The following is a 15,536-nucleotide window of genomic DNA, read 5'->3' on the forward strand; positions in this document are numbered from 1 at the left end:
ATAGCATGCCCATAACTTCCTAACCCGTACGTCTCTGGAATGTGGGAGGAAACCGGAGCACCCTGAGGAAACCCACACAGACATGGGGAGAACATTGCGGCACGGTAGTGTAGCGGTTAGCATGATGCTATTACAGCGCCAGCGATCGGGGTTCGATTCCCGTCGCTGTCTGTAAGGAGTTTGGACGTTCTCCCGTGTCTGCGTGGGTTTCCTCCGGGTGCTCCGGTTTCCTCCCACATTCCAAAGATGTACGGGTAGGTTAATCTGGGTTTTAAAAAAAATGGGCGGCGCAGACTCATTGGGCCGGAAGGGCCTGTTACCACGCTGTAAATAAAAAAAAATCAAAAAACATACAAACTCCTTACAGACAGCGGCCGGATTTGAACCCCGGTTGCTGGTGCTGTAAAGCATTACGCTAACCACTACACTACCGTGCCTGCATATTATTATATATATTATATTATATACTGCATACTATTATATGACAATAATAAACCAATACCAGGAGAGAGAGGTTGAGCAGGCTGCGGCAAGACATGAAAAGCTCCAGGAACTCAATGAGTCAGGCAGCATCTATGGAGGGAAATGGACAGTTGATGTTTTGGGTCGAGGCCCTTCATCAGGACTGGGAACTTTATTCAGTGGTGCGTAGGAGAATGAGGGGTGATCATATGGAGGTGTATAAAATCATGAGGGGCATAGATAGGGTGAATGCACACAGTCTTTTTCCAAGGGTTGGGGACCCAAGAATGAGAGGGCATAGTTTTAACGTGAGAGGGGAGAGACTTAACAGGGGCCTGAGGGGCTACTTTTTCCACCCGGAGTGTGGTCTGTCTAGGGAATGAGCTGCCAGAGGACGTGGTCGAGGCAGGTATATTAACAACGTATAAAAGACACTTGGACAGGTATGTGGATGGAAAGGTTTAGAGGGATGTGGACCAAATGCGAACAAATAGTAATAGCTTCGTTGGGCCTTTGTCAACATGGACCAGTTGGGCCAAAGGGCCTGTTTCCCTGCTGTATGAGTCTATGACCAATCCCCCCTTAGCCTCTCTGTTGTAAACTGAACAATTCCTGGTTCTCCGCTCTGTCTTAGATTCTTTAATTTACGTTTATTTGGAAATGTTGGTCTATCCAGATTTGGTAGTGACTGGGCATAAAGTTGATGTAACTGTAACTGCATTGTACCCTGCTAACCTGGCACTACAGTTGTCAGCAAGTGCAACAACACAGGGTGGTGGCACTGAGAAAAATTACATGAGACGGGACAATTTAATTCTTGGAGTATTGACTGAATGGTTTCACCTGAGGTTCCCAGCATGCCAGGATTTCCCTGGAGTCTTCCAGAAATTCATTAATATCCAGAGCACTTTTCTGAGCATCTTTGATGAACTGTCACGGGCATTTCTTTTCATTATCCTTGATCACATTAAATCGTATTGGTAAATTGGTTTATTATTGTCACATGTACTGAGGTACAGTGAAAACCCAGTCTTGCATACCGTTAATGCAGATCAATCTGTTAAGGTGGTACAAAGTAAAACAATAACAGAATGCAGAATAAAGTGTTACAGTTACAGAGAAAGTGCAGAGCAGGCTGACAACAAGGTGCAAGGCCATACTGAGGTAGATTGTGAGGTCAAGAGTCTATCTTATTGTACAAGAGGTCCGTTCAATAGTCTTATAACAGTGGGATAGAAGCCATCCTTGAGACTGGTGGTACATGCTTTCTGGTTTTTGTATCTTCTGCCCGATGGGAGAGGGGAGATGAGAGGGGAGAGGAGAGGGAAGAAGAGAGAATGTCCATATAAAAGAAATGGCTGTTTGACTGTGTGAGGATGGGTTCATTTGCATCCAATTTAGATGTAAAAAGGTGGGAGTAAAATTAATGAGAGGATTGAAATTTTAAAAAAACTGCAGAAAAAACTGAAGCAAAAACAGAAAATGGAGACTCAAGGCTTTGCAGTTGCTGGAATCTGGAGCTATCGTTCCTGTATCTTTCAGTCCAGATGAAGGGTCTCGACATGAAATGTCGACTGTCCATTTCCCTCCATAGATGCTGCCTGACCTGCTGAGTTCCTCCAGCAGTTTGTTTTTTTTTTCTCTCTAAGATTAGAAAATGCTGGAAACACTCAGCAGGTCTGCCACAAAACAACACATTTCACGTCATCTAAGTCAGTGATAATAAATCTGATTCTGAGGTCGGGCTGCATCTGCAGGAAGAGAAACATAGTCAACGTTTCAGGTTGGAGAACAGTTCTGACGAAAGGTCTTGACCTGAAACATTAACTCTTGTTTCTCTTCCCATAGATCCAGCCTGACCTGTTGAGTTATTCCACCTTTACCTGATTTTACTTTGATGGACAGATTAGTTGGCCAATTAGATTTGGTTTGAGCTGTAACCAAACGAGGGCAGACGCCCAATGCCAAAAACCTTCAGGAATGTCCAATCAGAGCTTAGAATCCTAGATTAATTAAAATTGAGAATGCATTTGTTGAAATGTTAGATTCCATTACACTATCTGAATATGTGTAGCGACTACGTATCTCCTGGTTGACATCATCCCCTCAACCAACACAATTGCAGGGAGGAGATCAAAAATAAAGTAATCTCACTGGTTGTTTATGCGACCTGGTGAGAAATTGTATTTGATGACAAATTAAATGCCTTGACTTTAAGAACAATTTATTATGAGACAGAGATAAGTGCAAGTATTAGTGCAACAATTTCTATGTTCCTTCTGTCGGGAAACCTTCCAAGGTTTTTCACAGAAGGGAAATACCAACAAAAATTATCGCTAAGACACTTAACAAAAAATTGAGCAGGTTTAGCGAGCACCTTCAATGAAATACAAGAGAAGCAGAAGAGAGAAATGAAAGGATCAGATCATTTGGACAGTTCTTTCTTGATGTAAAGTCACCTGTCCACTTTAGGTTATAGGTGGGTTGGATAGGAATGTCAATCCCCATCCTTGCTTCCAAAGTTTTATGATTTTTTTTATTCACTTTTTTGGGGATCTGGGCATTGCTGGGAAGGTCACTATTGTTCGTCAGTGACCAGAAGGAGTTGGTGAGCGGCCTTCCTGAGCTGCCGCAGTCCTTCAGTTGATGGCAATACAAATATGCCAGTGGGTTGGGAGTTCCAGGATTTTGACCCAATGATGATGAAGAACTGGTGATCTATTTCTGAGCCAGGATGGTGTGTGAGTTAGAGGGGAACCTGCAGGTGGTGGTGACCCCTTCCACCAGCTTCCACTGTCCTCTCTGATGGTAAGATTGCGAATTTGGAAGGTGCTGTTGGAGTTTTCTTGACAAGGAAGTGTATTTTATCGGTGGTACACATGGTGTCTACTGTGCTCTGGGGTTGGAGGGAATGAATCTTTAGGGTGTTGCAGGGGTCCAATAAAGTGGGCTGCTTTGTCTTGGATGGCGTCAAGCTTCTTCAGTGCTATTGAAAGTAGACTCATATCGGCAAGTGGAGTGTACTTGTTATGTTCCAGATCGGTAGTGAAAAGGCCTTGAGATGTCTCAGGGTAAAGTCACTCACTGCAGGATATCCAGCCTCTGACTTATTTTTTGGAGCCACAGTATTTATCTAATTGGCCTAATTGAGTTCCTGGGCAATGGTGAACCCCAGGACGTTGATGGTGGGGAACTTGCCATTGAACGTCAGGGATAGGCATCAGAGATGGTCATTGCCTGACTGGGGAGACGCAAGGGACTGCAGGTGCTGGAATCGGGAGCAACTGCTGGAGGAACTCAGCAGGTCGAGCAGCATCTGTGGGAGGAAAGGAATATTCGACAACTTGGGTTGAAACTCTGTCTGGTTCCATCTACCTACGGCTCACACATTTCAGCCACCGGAATTCCTCCCGCATCTGGTTCCATCTGCCATACACCTCTCCCCTAATGGTTCCCATTCTCACCTCCTCTACTTATCAGAGTCCAGTACTGGGAGCCCTTTGTGTTCCTGCTTATCTCCCTCCAGCAGCTCTCCACCTTCACCCTCCCCTCTCCACACCTCACTCCATCTGCTCTCGTTTTGTTCTCTTTGTCTGCCTCTATCTATCATTTGCCCGCCACGGTCTCCCAACTCCTCTCCCCTTTATACTGGCCACCTTCCCTCTTAGTCCTGATGCAGGGTTTCCTCCCACAGATACTGCCCGACGCACTGAATTCCTCCAGCAGATTGCCTGACAGTTCTGCAGCATGAATATAATTTGCCATTTATCACTGATAATTTAATGCTTTTCTTCCTAGTGGTGACCGAATCTCTCATTTCCCTTTCAGAAATGCAGCCTTATGATGTCCTGTCGAGAAAGACTGCAACAGAACTGAATGCCGTTATTGTTTCTGTGGAGTAAGGACTTTTACTGTGTCTTTCTTCCACGCAATAGATTGTGATCGATTTGTTTGGACCCTGTACCCATAAAAAATTCCTAAAAGCTACCAAAGGTTCTCAGGACAGTCAAGGCCAATTTTATGGGTCATTTTTAATAAGAAACAATATTCAAGATGGACTTAAAGATTATTGCAAGCAGTTTGCTGTTTCTTTTATTATTGTAATTATTCAGGCTTTTCGTAACAGACTAGAACATAGAACATACAACATTACAGCGCAGTACAGGCCCTTTGGCCCACGATGTTGTGCCGATATTTTATTCTGCTCTAAGATCTATTTAACCCTTCTCTCCCACATAGCCCTCCATTTCTTTATCATTCATGTGGCTATCCAAGAGTCTCTTAAATGTCCCTAATGTATCTGTCCGCACAACCTCTGCCAGCAGTGCATTCCACCACTCTCTGTGTTAAAAAGAAGTTACTTCTGACATCCCCTTTATATCTTCCTCCAGTCACCTTAAAATGATGCCCCCTCGCATTGTCGCACCGGAAAAATGTCTCTGACTGTCCAGTCGATCTATGCCTCTTATCATCTTGTACACCTCTATCAAGTCACCTTTCATCCTCCTCCTATCCAAAGAGAAAAGCCCTAGCTCGCTCACCCTATCCTCATAAGACATGGTCTCCAATCCAGGCAGCATCCTGGTAAATCTCCTTTGCACCATCTCTAAAGCTTCCACATCCTTCCTATAATGAAGCGACCAGAACTGAACACAATACTCCAAGTGTGGTCTGACCAGAGTTCTAGAGAGCTGCAACATTACCTCACAACTCTTGAACTCAGTACCCCGACTAATGAAGGCCAACACTCCATACACCTTCTTAACAACCCTATCAACCTGCATGGCAACCTTGAGAGATCTATGGATGTGGACACCAAGATCCCTCTGTTCCTTCGCATTGCTAAGAGTCCTGCCATTAACCTTGTATTCTGCTTTTAAATTCAATCTAGGTCCAGTTAATGGGACAATCCCAGGGTAGAAATTAGTCATTGCATGCCAGTAGATAATGGGGGCTGGGATTTAGTACTGACTGCTCACTGATCCCCAGATAGTCTATTCCACTGTTGACGCCAGTCCATAAGATTGTCTATTTTTTTTTAAACTCTTCATTCTTGGGAATTTGGCGTCATTGGTATGGTTAACTTTTGATGCCCATCATAGCTGCCGGCAGAGTATGGTGGTGAGCCGCTGGTGGTCTTCTGATGCATCCAAATGGTGATCTCGACTGCTTGATGGAGATACAGGATGGAAACAGGCCATTCGGCCCACTGAGTCCGTGCTGACTATCAACCACTCAGTTAGACTATTCCTACATTAATCTCATTTTTTATTCTCCCCACATCCTCATCAACTCCTGCAGATTCTACCACTCCCCTACACACTAGGGACAATTTACAGTGGAGAATGAACCTACTAAACTGCATGATGTTTGGAAGGTGGGAGGAATCTGCAGAACCCATGGAGAACCCACGTGGACGTAGGGAGAGCATGCAAACTCTGCGCAAACAGCACGGGACATCAGGATTGAACATGGACTGCTGATACTGTGAGACAGTAGTTGTACCAGCCTTACCACCATGCCACCCCAGTCCAATGTAATGGCTTATCCTGGGCTTAACTCAACTTTCCCTTCCCTTTACCTTATCATCTGATTCCATTGCTGTCCAAAATATGCTGATCTCTGCCTTGTATGTACTCAGCACCAGAGCATCCACTTCCCTCTAGAACAGAAAATTCTATGATTGACAACATCTTTCTAAAGAAATTCATCCCTTTACTACTTATTCCTAAGACTAGTTCTGGAAGACATTGCTGCTCAACATCTGGACCATCAGACCCCTTCAGAATTGTGTACGCTTCAATGAGATCACTTCTCATTCTTCTAAATTGCAGTGAGTCATGGTTCAGCTTCCTCAAGTTCATAAAGACAACCTCCTCATTCCTGGAATCATTCTTGCAAATTCCAGAAGTTCAGACTAACCTAAATCCTGAATCCTCAGCACCCGGAGATTCTGTTTCATAGAATGGCTTGATGATAAAAAGTTCCAGTCTAAAATGACACTGTCTGGTGGGCTAGCAAATGATATTTACTGCTAACACTGTGCAAAGTCTGATAATCAATAGTTAAGCTCCATGCCTGTGTTACCTTTTCAGATATCGGTTGGCACCACAGCATCATTTCCCCGATCAGTTCAATGATGTCTATGCTGTGGTGAAGTACTTTCTCCAGAGGGATGTGTTGGTCCAATACTTGGTGGATCCGGGTAGAGTTGCTGTAGCTGGAGACAGCGCTGGAGGGAACTTGGCTGCTGCAGTGGCTCAACAGGTAGTTATGGGCGTCAATAATGGTTTGTGGCAGTTCTCAACCATAGAAATGTACAGCACAGAAATGGGCCTTGATGGCCCGCCTCATCCATGATGGCTTTCTACACTAATCCCATCTGCCTGCCTTTGGCCCATATCCGTCCACCCCTGTCCTCTCCAAGTATCTGTCCAAATACCCTGTTTCAATGTACATGTGACTGATAAAGAAATCTTATCTAAATGTAAAGGAAATCTTATCTATCTGGTCGCCTCATTATAGGAAGGATGTGGAAGCTTTAGAGAGGGTGCAGAGGAGATTTACCAAGATGTTGCCTGGATTGGAGAGCATGTCTTATGAGGACAGGTTGAGTGAGCTAGGGCTTTTCTCTTTGGAGAGAAGGAGGATGAGAGGTGACTTGATAGAGGTGTACAAGATGATAAGAGGCATAGATCGAGTGGACAGTCAGAGACTTTTTCCCTGTGTGACAATGGCTAACACGAGGGGACATAATTTTAAGGTGATTGGAGGAAGGTATAAGGGGGATGTCAGGGGTAAGTTTTTTTTTAAACAGAGAGTGGTGGGTGTGTGGAATGCACTGCCTGCAGAGGTTGTGGGGGCAGATACATTAGGGACATTTAAGAGACTCTTAGATAGATACATGAATGATAGAAAAATAGAGGGCTATGTGGGAGGGAAGGGTTAGATAGATCTTAGAGCAGGATAAAATGTCGGCACAACACTGTGGGCCAAAGGGCCTGTACTGTGCTGTAGTGTTCTATGTTCTATGTTCTAGTATCTGCCTCCACTACCTCCTCTTGCAGCTCGTCCCAAATATTCTGTGTGGAAATACTTACCCCTCAGACCTTGTTTCCTATGAATTTAAGGTATAATATTCTCGAACTTAACGGAATCATTTAATTCTACAGTCAATCGCCCCTCTTTAATGGCTAAGAAGCTGATGGAACTTAATTTTCCCATTCTCTTTGAAATGACTATCCAATTGATCCTCGTCCTCCGTTGCTTCCCCATAGTCATCAGGGCACAGATGGGGGCCATTCAGGCCAAGAAATCCCATGCCTGCTCTCTGTAGAACCATAAGTCCCATCTGTGTGTCCAGAACCTTTCAAGTTTATTCCCCTCGACTGCGGCACAGTTGGCAGCAGATAGCACTGCTGTCTCACAGCGCAGTGATCTGGGTTCAATCCTGACCCGGGTGCTGTTTGTGTGGAGTTTGCACGTTCTCCCTGTGATTGTATGGTTTTTCCCCAGGTGCTCTCACCTACATCCCAAAGCCGTATTGGTCGTTGGGTTAATTGGCCACTGTAAATTACTCCTTATGTAGAGGGGAATTGTTCATGGAACTAACTGCAAAGAAATTGGTAAATTGGTTTACTATCACCACATGTAGCAATGTATAGGGAAAAATGTTGCATGCATCCATATAGATTATTTCATCACATCAGTTAATCGAGGTAGTACAAGGGAAAAGCAATAACAGAATGCAGAAGATAGTGTTACAGTTTCAGAGAAAGTGCAGTGCAGGTAGACAATAAGATGCAAGGCCATGACGAGGTAGATTGTGAGGTCAAGAGTCCATCTTAGCATACAAGAGGTCCATTCAATGGTCTTATAACAGCAGGATAGAAGCTGTCTTTGAAAACGAAGATCTAGCAATGAGTTTTGCATTCTCCACCACCACTTGCTGTCAGGTATCAGTTCAGCAGGATCCCTGGCACCCAGCAGTAATGACATCATCAAGCTTGCTGAGCAGCCAATCAATTTAAAGAATTTCAGTGTGATTAGAGAGCAGGAAGGAAAAACATTCAATGTTTAATGAATCATTGTGCAGAATACTAAATAAAGATCAGAATATACATCGTGATTAAGGCAGGAGCTGAAAAAATGTAAGTTTAAAAACCTTACAATCAAGTATGGCTAAATGTGCCATTAAAAGCTCACTTTAACTTCATGCACTAAAGCATTATATTTCTAAGGTGTTTTCAGTGAGACTCCTCATAAAAAACATTGAGTTCTCTTTGTATTCAAATGAATAACCCTTGATTGTGGTGTAGAATGCTGCAAGACAGCACAGGTTACGGATGAGTTCAGGATTTCCCTGTTGGAATGTGCTTGTGTGCAAATCCCAACGTTGCCGTCAACCCCACATGGTTCTGATGATGAACGGCAATCGTTTCACCTGAGTGCAGCTGCCAAATCCTGTGGAGAGGATGGCCATGCACTAATGGAGAAGTGCTCATCCCTTTGGAACTATCAGGCAATAATATTCAAGCGCATTTGTTGCATGTTGTTAAAGAGGCTCAGTTAAGAAGGGTGGCAGTAGCAATGATCAGTAGTGAGTTCAAAACCCCACCACAGCAGATGGGGATTTTAAATTTGGTTGATTAAATGTATCTGGAATGAAAGTCTATTATCACTAATTATGAACCATGAAACTACTGGGTTGTTCTAACTGTACAACTGTACAGGTAACCATGAAACTACTGGGCTGTTATAACTGCTACTGCTGTGAAGATAACCATATATCCACTATACAGATAACTATGAAACCACAGGCTTGTTTGATCTGTAGTGGTAACCATATATCAGTTTTACAGGTAATCACAAAACTGGTCTGATTCAGTAATGACCATGTAGATAGAAATTGGTTGACTTTATTTCATGTGGCTGCTATAAGACTCCCAATGTGGTTGACTCCTATCTGCTTTGAGAAGCTATTCGGCAGAATAAAAACTTAGTCATGGTCATAGAGTCATACAGCACGGAAACAGGCCCTTTAGCCCAACTCATCCATGCTGACTATGTTGCCCAGTGAGCTTGTCCCATCTGCCTGTGATTGGCCCATTGCCCTCTAAATACTCACCACCCTTTGTGTGAAGAAGCTGCCCCTGATGTCCCTTTTAAATCTCTCGCCTCTTGTTTTTAGCACCCCCTCCCTGGGAAAAAGACTGTGCTTTCATGCTGTCTATGCCCCTCATGATCTTACATACCTCTATCAGGTCACCACTCAATCTCCTACGTTCCACAGAATAAAGTCCTAGTCTACACAACCTCTCCTTGTAACTCAGGCCTCCAAGTCCGGGCAACATCCTGGTAAATCTTTTCTGCGCTCTTTCTAGTTTAATACCATCTTTCCTATAGCAGAGCAACCACAACTGTACACAATACTCCAAGTGTGGCCTCTGCAATGTCTTATATAACTGCAACATAACTTCCAAAATCCTCTACTCAATGCCCTGGCTGATGAAGGCCAGTGTGCCAAATGCCTTCTTCACCACCCTATCTACCTGTGATCCGCTTTCAGTGAACTATGCTCTAGCACTCCTAGGTCCCTCTGTTCCATAACACTCCCCAGGTCCCTACTATTCACTGTATAAGTCCTACCCTGGTTTGATCTCCCAAAATGCAAAACCTTACACTTATCTGGACTGAAAGCCATTTGCCAATCCTCAGCCCACAGACCTAGCTGGTCAAGATCCCCCTGTAATTTTTCAAAACCTTCTACACTTTCTGCAACACCACCTATTTTAGTGTCATCCACAAACTTACTAACGATGCCTTTTACATTCACATCCAAATCGTTTATATAAGTTACAAACAACAAAGGTCCCAGCACCGACCCCTGTGGCACACCACGAGACACAGGCCTCCAGTCTGAGAAACAACCCTCGACCATCACCCTCTGCTTCCTACCACTGAGCCAATCATGAATTCAATCTGCCATCTCCCCCTGGATCCCATGCGATCTAACCTTCCAGACTAGCCTGCCATGAGGGACCTTGTCAAAGGCCTTGCTAAGGTCCATATAGACAACATCCACTGCCCTACCCTCATCTACTCTCTTGGCTACCTGCTTGAAGAACTCCAAGAAATTTGTCAGACACGACTTCCCAAGACTTAACAATAAAACCAGCCAGGCCATTGAACATAGAGAAAGGAAACTGCTTTGTCCTGGATTTGGTTGCGCTTTTCATGTATTGTTTGAGTGGCACTGATCCAGGGAAGCAGAGGGTATTCCAACTTGCAGCTGACTTATCAAAGTCAAGTTTATTGTCATATGCACAAGTACATGTGTGCACAGATAAAATGAAAAACTTACTTGCAGCAGCATCACAGGCACATAGCATCATGTAAGCAGCATTCACAAGATAAACATAAATTAAACACAACTTTTACAAGAAAACACAATTAGAACCAAACAAAAACAAAGTCCATTTTAGTGTAAAATGATCAAAGTGGTCATAGTGTTGTTCTATTGAGGTAGTGTTTAGGGTTGTACTGGTTGGTTCAAGAACTGAATGGTTGAAGGGAAGTAACTGTTCTTGAACCTGGTGGTGTGGGACTTCAGGCTTCTGTACCTTTTCCTGATGTCAGCAGCGGGAAGATGGCTTGGTCCGGATGGTGGGGATCTTTGATGATGGATGTTGCCTCCTTGAGGCAGTGCTTCCTGTAGATACTACTAATGATGGGGAGGGATATGCTCATGATGTATTGGGCTGGGTCCACTACTCTCTGCAGCTTCTTACGTTCCTGTGCATTTGAATTGCTCCACCAGACCACGATGTAACCTGTCAGGATACGTTCAACAGTACATCAGTCGAAGTTTGTTGAAGTGTTCGGTGACAAGCACGTTGCAGGTGGTGGAAAGATTTTGGGGATTGCGAGCGGAATGGGGCACAGTTGAGTTGTTCAGTACAGAGACCTAGCATCCTACTGCTCTTGTTGTTGCAGTATTTGTGTGGCTAGTCCAGCTGGGTTTGAGAGATATAGGAAGATGCATGAAGTTCTTCATCAGTACTGTGTCCATCAAAAGTAGAAAGTTTAACAACTTGTTTGTTTCTGACCGTGAGGAGTTCCCTCAATTTGGTGCTGGTGGATCACTGTTTATTGCCCATCTTTTGTCATAGAGCAATACAGCATGGAAACAGGCCCTTCGGCCCAACTGGTCCATGCTGACCTAGATGCCCATCTAAGTCATTGGTATTGGTTTATTATCGTCACATGTACCGAGATATAGTGAAAAACTTAGTTTTGCAAGCAATCTATACAGATCATTTCAAAAACATAAGTACTTTGAGGTAGTACAAGGGAAAAGCAGTAACAGAATGCAGAATATCGTGTTACGGTTACAGAGAAAGTGCAGTGCAGGTAGACAATACAATAAGATTCAAGGGCAATGGCGAGGTAGATTGTGAGGTCAAGAGTTGATCTCCAACATGCAAGAGTTCCGTTCAAGAGTCTTATAAGATTGTACTTGAGTCAGGTTAGTCCCATTTGCCCATGTTTGACCCATATCCCTCTGAACCTTTCCCATCCATGTGCCTGTCCAAATATCTTTTAAATGCTGTTATTGTTCCTGCCTCAACCATTTCCTCTAATGGTCCTTGTTTCAGAGGGCAGTTAGGAGCCAACACGTTACAAAGGGTCTGGAGTCAAATAGAGGCGAGAGGGACATGAATGAACCAGATGGGCTTCTATGATAATCCAGAAGCTTCATGTTCACAGTGACTGAGATTTGCTTTATAATTTCATGGTCTTTATTTCATTTCTTGAATTTAAATTTCTTAGCTTCCGCAAAGAGATTTGAATCATATCCCTGAATCATTAACCTCCACCCTTGGAGATACCGGTTTAGTAGCATAACTCTGTTATTTACCCCACCTTTATGAGGCAGTTGGGATTGGGGCTTGACCCCCATCCTGGACTCCCATTGCATGACAATGGTGGGGAACTGCTTCATCAGCTCCAGGGAGGAGGCTACTCGGGTACTTGACATTCCCGTCCTGTGTTTGTTATGTCCAGGCTCTCCTGCGATTAAAATCGCTCAGTGTTAGAGTACAATTGCGTCCCTAGTGATGTAATTGTGGGCACCAAATAATGACGGGGATGTTTTGCAGATCAAGGAAGACCCTGAGGTTCAAGTTGAAATCAAGATTCAAGCATTGGTGTACCCTGCACTTCAGACCATTGACTTCAACACTCCCTCCTACCAGCAGAACAAGAACATGCCCATCCTGCCCAAGACCCTGATGGTCAGGTTCTGGAGTGAATACTTCAGCCGCGACAAGTCACTACTGAGGGAGATGATGGCCAATACCCACACCAGCCTTGAAGCCAAAGACTTGAGCAGCCTGGTAAACTGGAGTGTCCTTCTGCCGGAGAAATTCAGGAAGGAGTACAAGTACACCCCACCCGGCGGGGGGAAGGAGGGCACCAGGGTGCCCGGCGTCTTCGACCCGAGGGCCGCTCCCCTCCTGGCGGGGGACGAGAAGCTCAGGGCGCTCCCCCAGGCTTACATCATGACCTGTGAGTTTGATGTCCTGAGAGATGACGGGACCATGTACGCCATGAGACTGCAGAGAGCCGGCGTCCAGGTGACTCTCGAGCATTTCGAGGATTGCTTCCACGGTGTCCTGATGCTCATTACGTGGCCGGCCAATTTCGCCATCGGCCAGAAACTAATGAGTCGTTATATTGACTGGCTTCAAGAGAATTTGTAAACAGATTTTTAATATTATTCTCACCGGCCTCCCACTATGTACCACACTACTTCCATACCTGTGGATTATCAGCAAGTGATTCTATCTCCTAATGATCCACTTCCCTGATTATTGTTGTATTTAACCTATAGTTTTACTGAAGTGTGTTTGGTCAGGGATTATAATCACTTGAAACAAAATATTTAAAAGAAACTTACTGGGTACAGAAGAATGGAGGAGGCTGATGTTGCATAGTTTAAGCACAGGGATGCAAACCGGACCATTTAGAGTCATAAGGAGTGATAGAGCATGAAAACAGGCCCTTCGGCCCAACTGGTTCATGCCGACCAAGATTCCCATCTAAGTTAGTCTCATTTGTCCTTGTTTGGCCCATATCCCTCTAAACCTTTCCTATCCATGTACCTGTCCAAGTACCTTTTAATGTTGTTATTGTACCTGCCTCAACCTCTTCCTCTGGCAGCTCGTTCCATATACTGACCACACACTGGGTGAAAAAGTTGCCCCTCAGGTTCCTATTAAATCTCTCCCTTCTCACCATAAGCCTATGCCCCCTAGTTCTTGACTTCACAACCCTGGGTTTACCCTGTCTATGCCCCTCATGATTTTCTACACCTCCATAATGTCACCCCTCATTCTCCTACGCTCCAATGAAACAAGTCCCAACCTGCTCAACACCTCTCCATAACTCAGTCCCTTCAGTCCCGGCCACATCGTCATAAATCTCCTCTACACTCTTTCCAGCTTAATAGCAGGTTGACAAAAACTGAACATAATATTCCAAATGCAGCCTCACCAAGGTCTTGTACAACTGCAACATAACATGGTGGGCCGAAAGACCTGTATTGTGCTGTATTGTTCTATGGTTTTAACATCTCACCTTCCCAATTTGCCCTCTCCAAACTCGTATAAATGGAAGGAGGTTGTTCAGCCACTCAAGCCTGTCCTGTCATTCAATGAGAACACAAGAACACAAGAAAACAGGAGCAGGAGTAGGCCACTCGGCCCCTCAAGCCTGTCCTGCCATTCAATATGATCATGGCTAGTCTATACCAGCTTCAATTCCTCTTCTATGCCAGTTCCCCATAACATTCAACTCATCTTTTATCAACTCACTGTCTAGGTTGGATATCCCTTAACTTGTTTGTCCAACAAACATCTATCAAATTCAGTCCTGATAGTGCAAAAAGCAAAATACTTCAGATGCCAGAAATCTGAAGTACAACAGAGAATGCTGAGCAGGTCAGGCAGCATCTGTGGACAGAGAAGCAGAGTCATCATTTCAGGTTGGTAGCTTGATTGAAGGTCATTGACCTGAAACATTAATTCAGATTTTTTCCACAGATGCTGCCTGATTTTACTGATGCTTAGCTTTTTTGGGGAGAGAATTTCCTCGGGTTTCGTGCCAAGGAATGCTTTCTGGCATTACATCTGGTTATCCTGGCTCCGACCTTAAGGTTCTATCTGCTTGTCCCTGTGGATGAAATATTCCTCTCCATCTACCCTAGTTGCACCTTTGACTGTCTTAAACAGCAGATCACTTCTTAACTTTCCATCTCAAGGGAATGAGAATATTTGTACTCATCAATTCAGCTTTTTAGCCTTGCAGTCATTCTGGATTTAATTTCTGCTGCGTCTAATTCCAAAGCCCACATCCTGAGATGTAACATCATAACTGAAGGTACCAGAACTTCAGATAGATCTGGTTGCTGGATCGCAAAACAGCAAAATGTGTATGTCAGGACTGAAAAGGAGTGCATGCTTATGACTAAAGCTAGGATGTGTGGTCCCCAACCCAGCTGAATGCCTTTGTATCCTCATTCTTGGTGCCCTTCCCTGTCCCATCCTAAAACCAGAGGAACCAGGCCCTCCTGCTATATATTGTCCACCTATGTTGTTCGGACTGGCCTCTACACTATCGCTGTGCTCCAGGTAAAGATCTACTGAAATGGGGGAACAATCAAGTTCGATGTTGTTCATTAACCCCATTTCTCTATTGATGTGCTGTGTGTGTATACCACCTGATGTAATGTGATCATTTGCCCTATTTGTGTCACAATGAATAAAGTGTTGAGTGAAAAGGCCCTTCCTCAGTTCAAATGTCTCTTGTGTTTGTTGTTTTCCTGAGGGAAATCTGTCAGGTTTACTGGTTTGATCCCACCACTGCAGCTGGGAATGTACGTTCAAGGAAGTAAATACATCTGGAAGATTTTAAGAAGTAATCTTGATAACGATAACTATGAATCTACCACACAGTGGTAAAAAAAAATTATCTGCTCCAATAAAATCCTTCAGGGATGCCTTCATCGAGGT

At 44.2% G+C, this 15,536-nt stretch overlaps 1 protein-coding gene across 1 annotated transcript in view; it reads left to right on the forward strand.

The window, feature by feature from the left end:
* The window catches only part of aadac (arylacetamide deacetylase), a 70,947-nt gene extending 57,181 nt beyond the window's left edge, over nt 1–13,766 (forward strand). The window contains exons 3-5 of the mRNA XM_052018706.1: nt 4,291–4,360; nt 6,558–6,729; nt 12,624–13,766. Coding sequence (XP_051874666.1) covers nt 4,291–4,360; nt 6,558–6,729; nt 12,624–13,226 — 845 coding nt within the window. The 3' untranslated portion in view covers nt 13,227–13,766. The remainder of the gene's footprint in view (nt 1–4,290; nt 4,361–6,557; nt 6,730–12,623) is intronic.
* Nucleotides 13,767–15,536: the final 1,770 nt, after the last annotated feature.

This window comes from Pristis pectinata, chromosome 6 (genome assembly GCF_009764475.1).
Source record: "Pristis pectinata isolate sPriPec2 chromosome 6, sPriPec2.1.pri, whole genome shotgun sequence".
Lineage (NCBI taxonomy): Eukaryota > Metazoa > Chordata > Chondrichthyes > Rhinopristiformes > Pristidae > Pristis > Pristis pectinata.